Here is a 15,522-nt window from a genome sequence, read left to right as displayed (position 1 = left end):
TCAGAATGTAAATCCTTAACCACTTCACAACTGAGGGGTTTTACCCCTTCAGCATCCAAGCAATTTTCACCTTTCAGCTCCTTCCATTCATTTGCCAATAACTTTATCTCTACTTATCAGAATGAAATGTGTTAAATGTGTTTTTTTTATCACTAATTAGGCTTACTTTGGGTGGTACATTATGCCAAGAATTTTTTTATTCTAAATGTTTTTTAATGGAAAAAATTGGAAAAAAATCCTTTTTTCAGTTTTCGGACACTATAATTTTTAAATAACGCATGCTACCGTAATTAAAATCCACGTAATTAATGTGCCCATTTGTACCGGTTATTACACCATTTAAATGATGTCCCTATCACAATGTCTGGTGCCAATATTAGGAAATAAAGATGCATTTTTTTTCAGTTTTGCATCCATCATTAAAGGGAAGGTTCAGGGAAACGTGGAAAAAAATAAAAATCCATATCCACTTACCCGGGGCTTCCTCCAGCCCGTGGCAGGCAGGAGGTGCCCTCGCCGCCGCTCCAGAGGCTTCCGGTCGTCTTTGGTGGCCGACTTGGCCAGGCCGGCTGACAGGTCGGGCTCTTCTGCGCTCCACGGACAGCCTCTTCTGCGTCCCACGCGGTCGCGCTGACGTCATCGGACGTCCTTCGGGCTGTACTGAGCAGGCGCAGTAGTTCTGCGCCTGCGCAGTACAGCCCGGAGGACGTCCGATGACGTCAGCGCGCCCGCGTGGGACGCAGAAGAGCCCGTCCGTGGAGCGCAGAAGAGCCCGACCTGGTAGCCGGCCTGGCCAGGTCGGGTCGGCCACCGAAGACGACCGGAAGCCTCTGGAGCGGCGGCGAGGGCACCTCCTGCCTGCCACGGGCTGGAGGAAGCCCCGGGTAAGTGGATATGGATTTTAATTTTTTTCCACGTTACCCTGAACCTTTCCTTTAATAAAAAGCCCATAATTTATAAAGTAACAGTATTATACCGTCTTGACATACATATTAAAAAAGTTCAGTCCCTAAGAAAACTATTACCGTATTTTTCGCCGTATAATACGCACCCAGATTTAGAAGGCAAAAATCTGGAAAAAAAGAAAAAGCTAAACCTTGGTGCGTCTATGATGCAGGGGCGTCTTATGGACTTTTCACCCCCCAGTTACTCTACATACTATTACACTGACCACACAAGGGGACAGTGTAATGATTGCCTATTCCCATGTTGCCTGCCTGTGTTCCCCTATGTGGTCAGTGTAGGGATTGGCTGTTCCTGTGTCCCCCTGTGCCTGCTGTTTCCCCCTGTGCCTGTCATGTCCTCCTGTGCCAACCATACCCTTCTGTGCCAGCCATGTCCCCCTGTGGCAGCCATGTCCCCCTGTCAGTCTCCCCCTGTGCAAGCCATGTCCCCGTCAGTGTCCCTGTGCCAGGCATGTCGCCCTGTGGCAGCCATGCCCCCCGTCAGTGTTCCTGTGGCAGCCATGCCCCCCTGTCAGTGTCCCTGTGGCAGCCATGCCCCCCTGTCAGTGTCCCTGTGCCAGCCATGTCCCCCTGTCAGTGTCCCTGTGGCAGCCATGTCCCCCTGTCAGTGTCCCTGTGGCAGCCATGTCCCCCTGTCAGTGTCCCTGTGGCAGCCATGCCCCCCTGTCAGTGTCCCTGTGGCAGCCATGCCCCCCTGTCAGTGTCCCTGTGCCAGCCATGTCCCCCTGTCAGTGTCCCTGTGCCAGCCATGTCCCCCTGTTAGTGTCCTCCTGCCAGCCATTTCCCCCTGTCAGTGTCCCCCCTGTGCCGTCCGTGTCCCGCTGTGCCGGCCATGTCCCCCTGTCCATATCCCCCTGTGCCAGCAGCGTAATTACAGTATATACGTTACCTGCTCCTGCCGCCGCGCTCCTGGCTCCAGTCCTGCTTCGCGATCCTCTTCTCCCATCTACCGCTGTTGCAGCCGCCGAACATCGCTGGCCGGTGAGTCCTAATTAGCCGCGCGGTGATTACGCAATCAGCACACGTGCGCCGGGGTCACGCATGCGGGGTCACCTCTGCATTCCAAAATCTGTACCTTCGCCGCATAAGACACCCACTTTTCCCCAACAATTTTGGGGAAGAAAAAGTGCATCTTATACGGCGAAAAATACGGTAATGCATTTTTTATAATTGTAAATTTATTTCATTGTATTTTTTTACAAAAAAAAATAAATGATGGTAACTATTGGGGAGTGTGGGAGGTAAGGGGTTAATTTAAAATGTAAAAACAGGTCTTTGCATTTAAAAAAAGTACTTTTTAGATGTAGTTTTACTATTTGGCCACAAGATGGCCTCAGTCTTTTTTTTGTTATATGTCCTGTAAGCGAAATATGTATGCTTACAGGAAGTGTACTGAAGATGGGAAACTTTTATTTATTAGAATGATCGTGCAGCTTCTCATAAAAGGCGCCGATAATTGCTACGGGGACTTAGATCAATGATTAGGAATTGCTTTCTCATTCATTGATCTCCTGGCGGGCAGATGGCAACATGAACGAGCGCACAAATAAGCGGGAGTGCGTACAGCAGTGGTAGCAGCGGGAGTACGTATATTTACTCCCCTGGGCGGTTAGCTGAAGTCACCAGGGGAGTAGATATACTGTACTGGAGCTGTGAAGTGGTTAATATTAAAATAGATGTTATAATGTGCAAACACTAACTAAAGAATTTATAAATTAATATTGTAAAAAAAAAAAAGCAATTTTATTATTTTTACTACAGTTCCACTTTAACCACTTCAGGGCCACAGTGCTAAACCCTACTAAAGACCAGGCTGTTTTTTTAATTGGCCACTGAAGCTTTAAAGCCAAGCTGCAGGGCCATGCAACACAGCACACAAGTGATTCCTTCCCCCTTTTCTCCCCACCAACAGAGCTCTCTCTCTGTGTCTCTGTGTGTGTGTGTGTGTGTGGGGGGGGGGGGGGGGGGTGTCTGATCACTCCACAGTTGTATTTTTTTAATATAAATATTTATTTTATTTTTGAATAAAAATGCCTTTTTTTATTGTCATTCCCCTGTTCCCTCCCTCCCTCACCCCCGCCAGCCAATCAGGGTGATCAGCTGTCATAGGCTTAAGCCTATGACAGCCAATCACTCCCCAGCCTCAGGAGGGGACAGCCGTGTCACACGGCTGTTCCCAATACATCGCTGCCGCCGACCGCAGCGCTGTACATGCAAATAGACGTAGATTACGCCGTCTAACGACGATCGCCGCTCGGAGACTGAAGAGGGGGCGGAGCTCCGCCCCCCCAAGCAGGAGATGCGCGTGCATCCTGCGCACGATCTTCTGCAAACTTCAGCCCCAGGACTTGATGCCAATCGGCATCAGGCGGTCCTGGGGCTGCCGCCGCGGTGTGGATATAAATATGTATACATTCCTGGGGCTTCCTCCGGCCCCCTGATTGCTCACACGCCTCTGTCCTCTGCTGCTTACAGCATCCCCAAATTGCCCTTAAAAGTCCTTTGGTCCGGGTATACTGCTCAGACGCAGTTGGGCTGTGCGCGATATTCTGTTGCGTTCCGCGGCTACGTAGTAGTATTGTTCACGCACAGGACACTCCTGGCCAAGGGAGCGCACAAAGTCCAGGGTGAATAAAGATATTCAATATTAGAGAAAACCTGAAGTTTGCCAAATCTTTACATTTACAAACCTGGTTAACTTCTGTACACACTGCAATCCTGCTGCTTGTTGTCTCTCCTGTTCCAGGACCTTTTCCCCCTGCAGCATTTCTGTTGTTCACCAGGTGGAGACCAAGGAATTTTGACCTTGAGATGCGCAAGTCCCAAATCGCTCATGCTCAGTGAGTCTGGGAACACACTAGCCAATGTGGGAAATGTAACGTTTTGCTGCATATGCATTTGTGCGTTACCTGCATTTTCTGTGCGTATGCGTATTTTGCGTTTTAATGCGTTTGCGGCTCGCATATATAAAGCGCATATGCGTTTTGCATTCTTTTTTATGCAAATCACTAGGAAGTCAACAGGAAGCGGAAATACATCATCAAACTTGTGTTTTTTTTTGTTTTTGTTTTTTGTAAAGCATATAAAACGCAATACCTCTGTCACCATCGGTTTTCATTGTGTGGGTTTTTGATAAATATGCAACAAAACCAGCGTTGTTAAAAGCGCACATTGCTGAATGCAAGTATATGCTCTTTTTTATGCAGCCCATTGACTTGCACTATGTGCGTTTTCCGCAACGCTAGCGTTTCTGCCTAGTGTGTTCCTGGTCTGAAAGAGAGTGCTCGTGCAGTACTTTCTGTCGTGCAGGAGCACTTCCCTTTAACGGGCATGTGCGGTTTGGAACTCACACATGCCCAGTTCAAAGTGCTTGTGCAGTGCCTGGTGAGCATACAGTAGAATACTTGGCTGAGGAGCCTGCCTATCAAATATTAAAAAGCATGGGAATGGGAGGGATCCTGAAGACAACTGACAGCATGAGGAGTGTCAGCAGTGGGGATTGTAGCTCACCATGGGCTTCATTCACTTTTCTGCTTTGAAAACCCATATTGGATAGCTGTGCTTTCCTGCAGCTGTGAGAATCTGGAACAGCAGTGCTGAAAACAAATGTGCAATGCCTGTTTGCAGCTCTGCTTGCCATCAGGTGACAAGAGAAGGAGAAGATGGACATTAGGGAAGTTGTATGAGATGCTGAGAATTCCAATCTCTTGCAAACGTTATGCAGTTTAGAAATGGACCAGCCAACTTAGTAACAGCTCCCACACTTGATTGGCCATTTTCAAGCTGCATAAAAACTGCATCAGTTCGGCTTCATTAGCATGTCACTGATCATCCCTCATACAGATTAACTGCTCCTGTCATCCTGTAGCAAGAAGCGCACACTCACATACGAGGCTTTGCATCCGTCAGGGATCGTTACTCGATCCTACAGACCACATTGCAGGGCTGGCACTGTACAGACGCATCACTAGCCTGCAGGGCTTACAGCAGCACTAGAGTGACGTCATGCAGTGGGCGGGGTGAGTGGAGGAACAATGAGCTCGGCTGATCCAATCACCCAGGCTAAAATATGCTAAAATGTTTAAAATATTCTGGTGGCGGCGGTGGACCGGCCACTCAGAAATAGACTCGATGCTGTCGCTTAAGATAAAGACAATTTATTCACATACTCCATGAACAGAACCGCAACGCGTTTCACGGGTATATTCCTGCTTCCTCAGGCAATAAACAGATAGGAGTACACAGTACAGTCTCAAGGTCACGAATAGCAGAGGCGCTTGCGTTGCGGTTCTGTTCATGGAGTATGTGAATAAATTGTCTTAAGCGACAGCATAGAGTCTATTTCTGAGTGGCCGGTCCACTGCCGCCACCCGAATATTTTAAACATTTTAGCATATTTTATTCTTTTGGCGCCTCTGTACATCTACTTGTCAAGATATCCCCCCTTGGTGGTTGGAAGGGTGACAAACCCTCCTTTCCTTCTTCAGAGAGCGACATCTTAACCTCTTGACGACCAGCTAACGCCGATTGGCGTAAACTGGTCGTCTGCGGGTTACCATGGAAACGGCCGCTCGATCGAGCGGCCTTTCCATGTCAGTTCACGGAGGGTGTCTCCGTGAACAGCTGGAGAGCCGCCGATCGCAGCTCTCCGGCAAAATGTAAACAGGCGGGGAAGAAATCCCCGCTGTTTACATCATACGGCGCTGCTGCGCAGCAGCGCCGTAAGGCAGATCGGCGATCCCCGGCCTCTGATTGGCCGGGGATCGCCGGCATATGATAGGCTGAAGCCTATCCTTCAATGCGCAGGACGGAACTCCGTCCTGTGCATTACGGAGAGAGGGAGGGAGGGAGGTAAGGAGGAAGAGGGCGGAAATGGCTGCGGAGGGGGGCTTTGAGAAGCCCCCCCCCCGCAAAACGCAGATGGCCGGCGGCGATCAGACCCCCCCAGCAGGACATCCCCCTAGTGGGGAAAAAAGGGGGGTAGTCTGATCGCCCTGCTGCACTCCTGATTGGTGCTGCGGGCTGTAGAGCCCCCGCAGCACCGATCAGTGAAAAATCCATTGGTCGGCAAGTCCTGAGTGGGGACAGGTCTAATCTCCCCACCTGCTTATATATAGTGGTTGCCTAAACGGTAACCCATGTTTGTAAGTATAATACATACTCTACACTAATTCTCCCTGATCCAATACATACTACACTATATTGGGCTCTCGGTTTCTCTGTTCAATCACCCAGGCTGATCACTTGCTGGGGCATCGGTTACAGCTGTACACACTAGATTCTCGGCTGTGGCGGTCTTTATCTTCCGTTTCAGCAAGGTTTTCATTCTAGCGTGTATATGTACAAGACCGAACAAAATACATAGGGTTGGAAATTCACTTTAATTATCCATTGCTACAGAAAATGTTATTCCTGAGCCTCTATTCTAATTTAAAAAAACTGATCTTCTGTGTAAGCAGTGTGTGGAATTAGCTAAATGTAACAATCAACACCTTCCCTTGCTTTCTGTGCACCTGGAGCTTAGCTAATTGCTGCATCAGTACACCCTGGCTAGTTACTCTAGTGCCTGGGCACACCACTGCAGTGCTGCTGCCTGAGATTATACATTTCAGATTGGGAAACCCCAATGCCACTCATTAATGAAGCACACACAGGAACAGAGATGGAAATTCTACATGGTCCGTAATGCACTGCTGGATAAATGCCAGGAGCAGTTTCACAACAAATGGAGTGTTTGTAACATCAGTCGAGTGGCAGCTGGTGGCAATAAAGTTGTTAGATTCTGCTGTATATTTAGCATATGATCAGGAAATGGTTCATTTTAACACAGAACAAGGATGGTGCTTTGCTGATCAGTGTACGCCAGTGATAAACACCTGATTTTCACACTTCTGTATTTGAGACTCCATTTTTTTCATTTTCTCTCTTCTTGATCATGGGGAAGTCTTAGGAATGCATGCTGTTGGTTAGGTTGAGCAAAACTATATTCGACTGCACAGATTGCTGATTGTACTGTTATTGGTACAGAAATCGCAGGGAAATGAAATACCGTGGAGGTTAATAACTTTGTTGCTATGGATATGTAATAAAGTTCCAATACAGAAATGTTTACTAATGCACTATAATAGTATCTGTAGGTGACATGTTTTTCTATGTTTGTTTTGTCTTAGATTGCATTAAACGGTACCCCTTTCTCAGATGGACCACTCACTTCCGACTTCACAAGTGTTCCGCAGGTAAGTGTCCACGGGTGATATTTGTTATAGTAGTAGAGAATTGTACCGTGTTAGCCATAAGTGACGTGATGGTAGACAAGACGAGATTGATGTCATAGCTGGATAGTGTACTGATTAAGGGCTCTGTCTTTGGCACGGGAGACCAGGGTTCCAATCTCTGCTCTTCCTGTTCAGTAAGCCAGCACTCATTCAGTAGGAGACCTTGAGCAAGACTCAGCGAATCGTTCAGAAACAGCCTTATCAGTCTGCCGACAGCGCGTACACACGCGCTACTGTCGCCTGAAAGTCTGCCCAGCGGGAGGGTCTGACGGACCGTCGTTGGCGGCCGTAGTGCGTGTGTACGCACCTTAACACTGCTACTGTCTATAGAGCACATCCTAGTTGCTGCAGCTCTGGTGCTTTGAGTCCACCAGGAGAAAAGCGCAATATAAATGTTATTTGTCTTTGTGTACTACAGCATTTTTTAAGCAGTCTGCTACCCAAGTGGTACCATGAAGGATCAGCAGGGCACAGACTAGGGGGGTTCTGCATCAATTTTGTGCTCATATGGTCGTGTTTAATAACTTTTTATCTCAGTAAGACAAAGTTTATTCCATTAGCAACAATACTCAACATGTGTGTCCCTTTAGGCTCTGAATGATTGTCAACCGAAACAAATGTTAATCATGTTGAGTGAGCGTGTTAAGCTTTGTACACATGCCTGACTTCAGTCTGCTGAGTTGGGCAATAATAATTGCCTCAGCCGACAATCAGGTGTGTGTACAGCACCTGACGACTACCAACTCACAAGCAGTCCACCGGACAGATCTACCCAACCCTGATTTACCTCCCCCCCCCCCCCCCCATCCCTTCGTTCACAGCGCTCCCCCACCATGTAATGTCCCACATGTGCTGCTCATCAGTGTTATCCCCATAGCAAAATAACGTGTCAGCTGAATGGCTGACACTTGTGCAGCAGGGCTCAGCGCTGTCGTCCGCCGGGGATCAGCTTCTGATCACAAACGGGCAAAGTGCGCTGGGCATGTGTGCAAGCTCATAGGCCCGTTCTCACTAGGGCGATTAGCGGGTAACTCCCACTAATCGCCAAAGCGCTAGCTCAGTGATTTCACTGCAGCTATTGCCGATGATCGTGGGTGTTTCGCGATTAGTGGCAATTGCAAAACGTGTTCCCTGCAGAATTTTGTGCGATACAGTGCTTATAAAAGCACTGATTGCAATTGCTCTGAATCGTGACTGTACAGTGATTTTACTGCGCTAATCACAGGAGAATCACCTGTGCAAAATGGCAGTCGCTATACAGACTGGTCGGCTACAGCAGATGAGCATGTTCTATTCTGTGGAAAGGGGAGGGAGAAGAATTGAGTGATAATAGTGACCGTTTGTGCTGGATGTTCAGTCATTTGGCATTGGTTGCTGAACATCTGTAACCCAATTTGAACCTTGTTCCGCCCCGACCTGAGAGGAATCCACCAGACACTGACGTAAACGTGAATATCAAGAATTTATTTCTGACCTGAAGCAATGGTCAACTGGTTACTACTCATCCAGTAACAACTCTCAACACCTATACATATATCCTTTCACATTACGTCAGTCAAATCTTCTCCTCTTCACAGCCGGTGCACCGTACAAACTTTGGAATGAATTTCAGGTTACTTATAACACTTCTTACAAATAAATGAGCTACAACAGTTCTATTTTCTTTTACATTCATCAACTACTACGCTATATATATAACACTTGCTCCTTGCCGGTTATCCCGAGCTCAGCTCAGGGTAACCTGCGCAGGAGGATTTCTCAGGCCCCGCTGGGCCGATTTGCACAATTTTTTTCCCTACACGCAGCTAGCACTTTGCTAGCTGCGTGTAGTACGCGATCGCCGCTACCCGCCGCGCCGCACTCTTCCCCCCCCCCCCCCCCACCCCCACCCCAGACCCCTGCGCAGCCTGGCCAATCAGTGCCAGGCAGCGCTGAGGGGCGGATCGGGGTTCCCTGTGACGTCCATGATGTCATCCCGCCCAGTCGCCATGGCGACCGGGGAAGCCCTGCAGGAAATCCCGTTCTCAACGGGATTTCCTGCATACTCTGATCGCCGAAGGCGATCGGAGTGGGTGGGGGGATGCCGCCGCTCAGCGGCTATCATGTAGCAAGCCCTGGGCTCGCTACATGATTTAAAAAAAAAACAAATTTAAAGTGCGGCGCTGCCTCCTTGCCGGATTTTTTTAGACCGGCAAGGAGGTTAACACAGTACCATATGCTGGTAGGTAGGGGCTTGGGCATAAACAGGTCTACTGAGCAACTTCAGTTCTAAGCTGTCTCTGTCCCTTGTTACCAAGTCCAAGCTATATAATGCTCAGCAAAACCTTCTGTATTAGTTTCTCTTTCTTTATGGTACTGTAACAACTTTCACTTTTTGTCTGACACTGAAATAACCTCCACTCTTTGGCTCAGGGGATTTCTCAGACTCTTTCTCTCTTTACTGTGGCGCCAAATAAAATAATGAAATAAAATAAAAATGACATAAATCAATAAGGAATCAAAGAAATAAAAAAATAAAAGAAACAAAGAAAATAAATGATCCCAGGTATAGCACCAATATTCTTCTTTAGTAAGACAAATCTTTATGCCATTTAGATTCCACACTAAATGAAGCTCCAGCTTATGCGAGTGTAAGTATTGGATATAAATCTGTTTGACTTTTTCTATCAGGTGCTATTTTCCTTTTACTGTAGTACTTTTACTGTCACAGGAGGCAGAGTGACTCCATTACAAAATCTTCTATTTTTCTGCTGGTAGGTTAACAGACCTTGTTGTTGTGTCTGACAGATTTTCCTCATCTTAAACGCTCTCTCTCTTCTTCACAGGCTTTGCACTTAGGTCTACCACTTATTACTCACTTCACTGTTAGGCTGTTGGTACAGAGACTGAGGGTCTGATACAGGCTGACAGGCAAATGTCTCAGAATTATAATCACAACTGGCGGCTGAGCTTACGCATCAACTGAGGGGTCTCATGGAGGCTATTCACTTTCTGGCAACACAATTCACAATAACTGGGATGTAACCTGGGCGCAGTCTTAATTCTCCAAGCAATAACAGTGCTGTATTGCAGAAATAAACTGTTTATCATGAAAAGGTTACTGTTTCTTTAAGTGCATAACAGACAGGCAGATTCAAATTGGCCACCTTGATCATAGGAAATAATTCAGTATACTGCGGTTAACTGTCACTCTTCAGACAGTCCGCACTCAATTCGTGCTCTTTTCGTCCTTGTAGACTACTACTCTGATTCTGAACTGTGGCACAATGAAGTAGCAACACTCATACTCATCTGGCTAGTAGCCTCTCTCTGCTGTATCTTTGGTTCTGGCTCTCTGGGTCTCCTTATCTGTCTCCAGCTGCCGCCATGTCCTCTCTCTTTAATATGCTGCCTCTCTCTCTGTTCGGATTGCTGCCGCCGGGCCCAGGGCCGGATTTGTACTTTTTACCGCCCAAGGCCAACTATACCGTCTGTTTGGTTGTTATCTCTGTGTGCCCCAATGAGAATTCTACTTACTTTCCCTCATTGGATGTCAGTTGTCACAGATGACTATTTTAGTAATATGCGTATAGATTATAAGTTATGTTTTCCTTAAGAACTTTTTATGTTATGTTTGTTATCTCATTAATGATGGAACCATTGTGTCACCATGAGAGCTAGGCTGAAGTGTACCTGCAGGATAGAGCTTACAGGTCTTGCAGGGATGACACAAGTACTGGACAGGGAGTTTGAAGGTTAAATCTGTTCTTGTAGATATGGATGGCTGCATAGAATAGCTTTACTGCCCCTCACTGAGCCGCCCCTAAATTTCTGGTGCCCTAGGCCATGGCCTATGTGGCCTTGCCAGAAATCCGGCCCTGGCCGGGCCCCTCTCTGGCATCTTGAGGCAGCTGCTGCTCTGCGGGCCTCCGCTCCCATCGCTCACCGCTGCCTGACTGACTGAATGCTCTGTGAGAACTGGTTATAACCAGTTTCCTCAGCCTATGTCGCGCACCATGCTGCCCACTGCGCCTGCGCTGCCCTTGTGTCATTTCCAGAAGCTTCCCCGCTCTGTGTATAGGTTGCTAAGCGACTATATGCTCGCGTGCGCCATCTAATGCGCCTATTTGGTTCTACCGTGGCTAAGTCTCTTAGTAGCAAGGCGAACTTTCGCCTACCAAGCGAATATTACAGTACACATGTCAATACATTACCACATAAAATTTCTGTTCCCTGAAAAGGCTGCTGGGGTTTCACCTGAGATGAGCACACATTGTCTTGGGTTGAGTAATAATGAATAGGGCTGTACTACTCTTTATATCATGCGCTTGCTATTTGATTCTACATGACCTGAATTTGTAACGTGGGATTGTCACCATAAAAAACAAATTTCAACAGTAGCTGGTCTGTGTATTAAGTGATAAAGATGCTAGTCCTGCATTCAAAACTTTAAAACTTTTTCTGCTGTTATGATTTGGAGTTATCACATATTTTAGGAGCACTGGCCCTTTAATAGTTGTTGCTAAACAGTTGCATGCTGGGGGTTCTTTTTATCTATAATATATTCCTCCTCTTCCCTTTATTTTCCTGCCTAGTTGACTAGCTGAAACCTGATCCCCTGCTCACTTGTGTTTGCAAGTAAGGATGAGGTCACTCAGCGATTGGAGGAGAAAAGAAAAAAAGTTAAGGGAAGAATGACATCAGTATTTAGCCTCAGCTGTGGGTTAAAGACATGGTTCCCGCCAGGAACAGAATTCTCTTCATTTACTATATAAAATTCACTGAAATCAAAACGTGGACAGTACAATACATGTGTTATGTAAGTAGATCAAGTATTTATCTACCTAGATATGTGTTTGTTTTTTCTGTCATAGTCTGGCTAATCCTATTGCTTTAAGGTCTGAGTAAAGGCTTGTTTTGCGCTATTCACTTTGTTTAAAGAAATAGTTTAAAATTAAAATAAGGTTTTCCATATAAATCTGAGTTAATGAGATGCTGGCAGTCCCAATAGTTATCCTCCCACAGGTACAAGCCTCGTTCTTTATGGTGTGCCAGCTGATCACCAGCTCTGGATAATGATACCTTAGCAAAAGCCTGGCCTTCAAGGCAAAATTACCTTTAACCTCCTTGCGACCGCCTTGCGCCGATTGTTGGCCACAAGGTGACTTCCCCAGGACCACATAATGCCGACTGGCGTCAAGTCCTGGGGGAGTGGTTTTCTGGGGGTCGCGCATGCATCCCCGCTTGAGTGACGGAGCTGATCAGTCTACCAATAGCAGACTGTTAGACGGCTAAACCGTGGTCCGTTTACATTGTACAGCGCTGCAATCTACAGCAGCATTGTACTAGAAACAGCCGTGTCACTCGGCTGTCCCCTGGAGTGGCGCACAGTGATCGCTCTCATAGGCTGCTGCCTATAAGAGACTATCGCTGGGATTGGATGTCGGCGGGAGGAAAAAAATTAACATAATTTTATTTAACAAAAAAATTACAAATTAACCACTTCAGCCTACAGCTTCGAAAATCTTATGCATCCAAGCAATGTTCACCTCCCATTCATTCGCTAATAACTTTATCGCTACTTATCAAAATTAATTGATCTATATCTCGTTTTTTCCGCCACTAATTAGGCTTTCTTTAGGTAGTACATTTTGCTAAGAGCCACTTTACTGTAAATACATTTTAACAGGAAGATTAAGATAGAAATGGAAAAAAAACATTATTTCTCAGTTTTTAGCCATTATAGTTTAAAATTAATACATGCTACAGTAATTAAAACCCATGCATTTTATGTGCCCATTTGTCCCGCTTATTACACCATTTAAATTACGTCCCTATCACAATTTATGGCGCCGATATTTTATTTAGAAATAAAGGTGCATTTTTTCAATTTGCGTCGATCACTATTTACAAGCTTATAATTTTAAAAAATGTAATAAGATACTCTCTTGACATGTATATTTAAAAAGTTCAGACCCTTAGGGAACTATTTATGTAGTTTTTTTTTTTTTAATTGTAATTTTTTTAATTATTTTTTTTAATACAAAAATGTATTTGGGTAATTTTAGTTTGGGAGGTAAATAGCCAATTTTAGATGTAAAATAATGTATTTTTTATTCAATACAGGTATGTGGGTGCAGTTTACTATTTGGCCACAAGATGGCCACATTCAAAAAGTTCCTAGATGCGAACGATGTCGCATCTAGGAACTAAAATGAAGAGAAGTTGTTTCCTGGGGGCAGAAATACCACGCTCTCTGATGAGAAAGCGTCGGTATTTCTGCCGGGGACTTGGATCGGTGAATGGGAATTATATTCCCATTCACTGATCGGGGGGGGCAGCGGGGGCGCGCGCCCGATCGCGCGCGACACACGGCTGCAGCACCACTGCCTATCTGGACGGATATATGCGTCCAGATATGGCGAAGTGGTTAATAAACAAAAAAAAAAGTTGCAGCAGCAATCGGATGCCACCAACAGAAAGCTCTGTTGGTGGCAAGAAAAGGGAGGGAGATTCATTTGCATGCTTAGTAGTATGGCTCTGCAGCGAGCTTTTAAAGCGGATCCGAGATGAAAAACCAACTATAACAAGTAACTTGTCTATATATCATATCTAAAGTTTTTAGATCGTTTACACAGCAAATCTAGCTGCAAACAGCTTCAACAGTACTGTATACGATTATTTCTTCCTGTGATACAATGACAGCAGCCACGTTTGTAAACATTACACACAGGCAAGCTGATCTGCATCTCCAGCACTCAGCCTGTGAAAATCTAATTCCCCCTCCTCCCCTCTGCCTCTGAAATCTCTGGCTAGTAACACCTCCCCCTCCTCCTGCCCAGACAGAGCTCCCATAAGCCCTTACTACTGTCTGAAAAAGCCAAGGCACTCTGAAAAGCTCTGGGTGAGCCTTGTTTAGTTTATAGGGAATTAGAGTATTAAAACAAAAACAAAAAAGTATTTGGTTTGAGGCATGCCCTATAAACTATATGAAAGGAACACAGTTATGCAATTAAAGTGTATATCGGATCCACTTAAAAGCTGCAGTGCATTGAATTGTAAAACATAGCCTGGTCACTATGGGGGTGTACGCCTGTGGTTAAACAGGAAGTAGTGGCTCCCCAAAAATTGTGGTGTTTTCCAGAGCAAACAAACGTGTCATCTGTGTCCAGATTAGCCCTCTGTAGATTATTCTGGCACGCAGAATCAGGAAGTAGAGATCAAAATGCAAACTCCAGTTGCCGACTCTTATGTGGTTCCCCGGAGAGTTGCTGCTGGAGTATCATCCAGCCCTAGATCAGGGCAGGTTCTTGTTACACCACCTTTGTTGCCATTACTCTGCTGTTAGGGAATGCAGGGAGGGATGGCGGCCTCTAGACCAAAAGGGTCCTCTCTATGGGAGAGGGGGGTGCCACTAGACACCAGGCAGCGCTGTATGACCTGAGTGTAAACCAAGATTTTGCTTTTGGGGTCATTTTAGGTGCAAAAATACCTTGGGATAGATAGATAGATAGATAGATAGATATATGTTCTGTTGCTATGGAGGGGGTGGAGTGATGCACTACATGGTGTGCTTTTGTATATAGCATTGTGATAGGTCATGCTCGGGTGTCGTTAAGGATCCGACAGATGTCTGTGCATGGCCATTGTACAGTGTACACACATAGTGATAATCGGCTGAAACGGTTTTTATATGCCTCTTCTGCCGATGTTTTGTCGCATTTGTATATGTGACTCACGCCTGCATTTTGATTGTAATGGGCAGTGTGCCTTTACTCAGCCATATCTTCATTCCCGGAAGGCAGTGCAGCTCACTGAGAGCAGCCACCTATAGTAGCTCTGCTTTTTGCAGCAACATTTTAATGAGTGTCTCTTAACCAGGGTTGCTCTCACAAGTGATTACCTGTGATTCGGTGCAGGTGTGCGGTGGGTATAGAAGGGGTTATTTACCCATAATTCTGCCGTCTGCCCTTCATTCCAAACAGCTTGCACGCGTCCTATTGGTCGCGTTGCATGCCTCACACCGGCGCACTTCCTCCTTCAAACCGGCGCACTTCCTCCTTCCGGGTTGAAGGAGGAAGTTCGCTGTGGTAAGGCTTGCAAAGCAACCAATAGGACACGTGCAAGCTGTTCGGAACTCAGGGCTGACAGCGGAATTATGGGTAAATAACCCCTTGTATCCCTGCCGCACACCTGCGCCAATTAAAGGGAAGGTTCACGGACATGTTTTAAAAAAATAAAAATACTAATCCACTTACCTTGGGGCTTCCTCCAGCCCATGGCAGGCAGGACGTGCCCTTGAC

The 15,522-nt window shown here is 46.3% G+C and overlaps 1 protein-coding gene across 3 annotated transcripts in view; it reads left to right on the top strand.

Moving 5' to 3' along the window:
* The window catches only part of FAM193A (family with sequence similarity 193 member A), a 127,561-nt gene that overhangs the window by 37,213 nt on the left and 74,826 nt on the right, over positions 1–15,522 (top strand). For all 3 annotated transcript variants that reach the window (XM_068275897.1, XM_068275887.1, XM_068275879.1), the window contains exon 2: positions 7,136–7,201. In XM_068275897.1, the coding sequence (XP_068131998.1) occupies positions 7,136–7,201 (66 nt within the window). The remainder of the gene's footprint in view (positions 1–7,135; positions 7,202–15,522) is intronic.

Source organism: Hyperolius riggenbachi, chromosome 1 (genome assembly GCF_040937935.1).
Source record: "Hyperolius riggenbachi isolate aHypRig1 chromosome 1, aHypRig1.pri, whole genome shotgun sequence".
Lineage (NCBI taxonomy): Eukaryota > Metazoa > Chordata > Amphibia > Anura > Hyperoliidae > Hyperolius > Hyperolius riggenbachi.
This window is presented reverse-complemented; position numbering and strand designations above follow the sequence as displayed.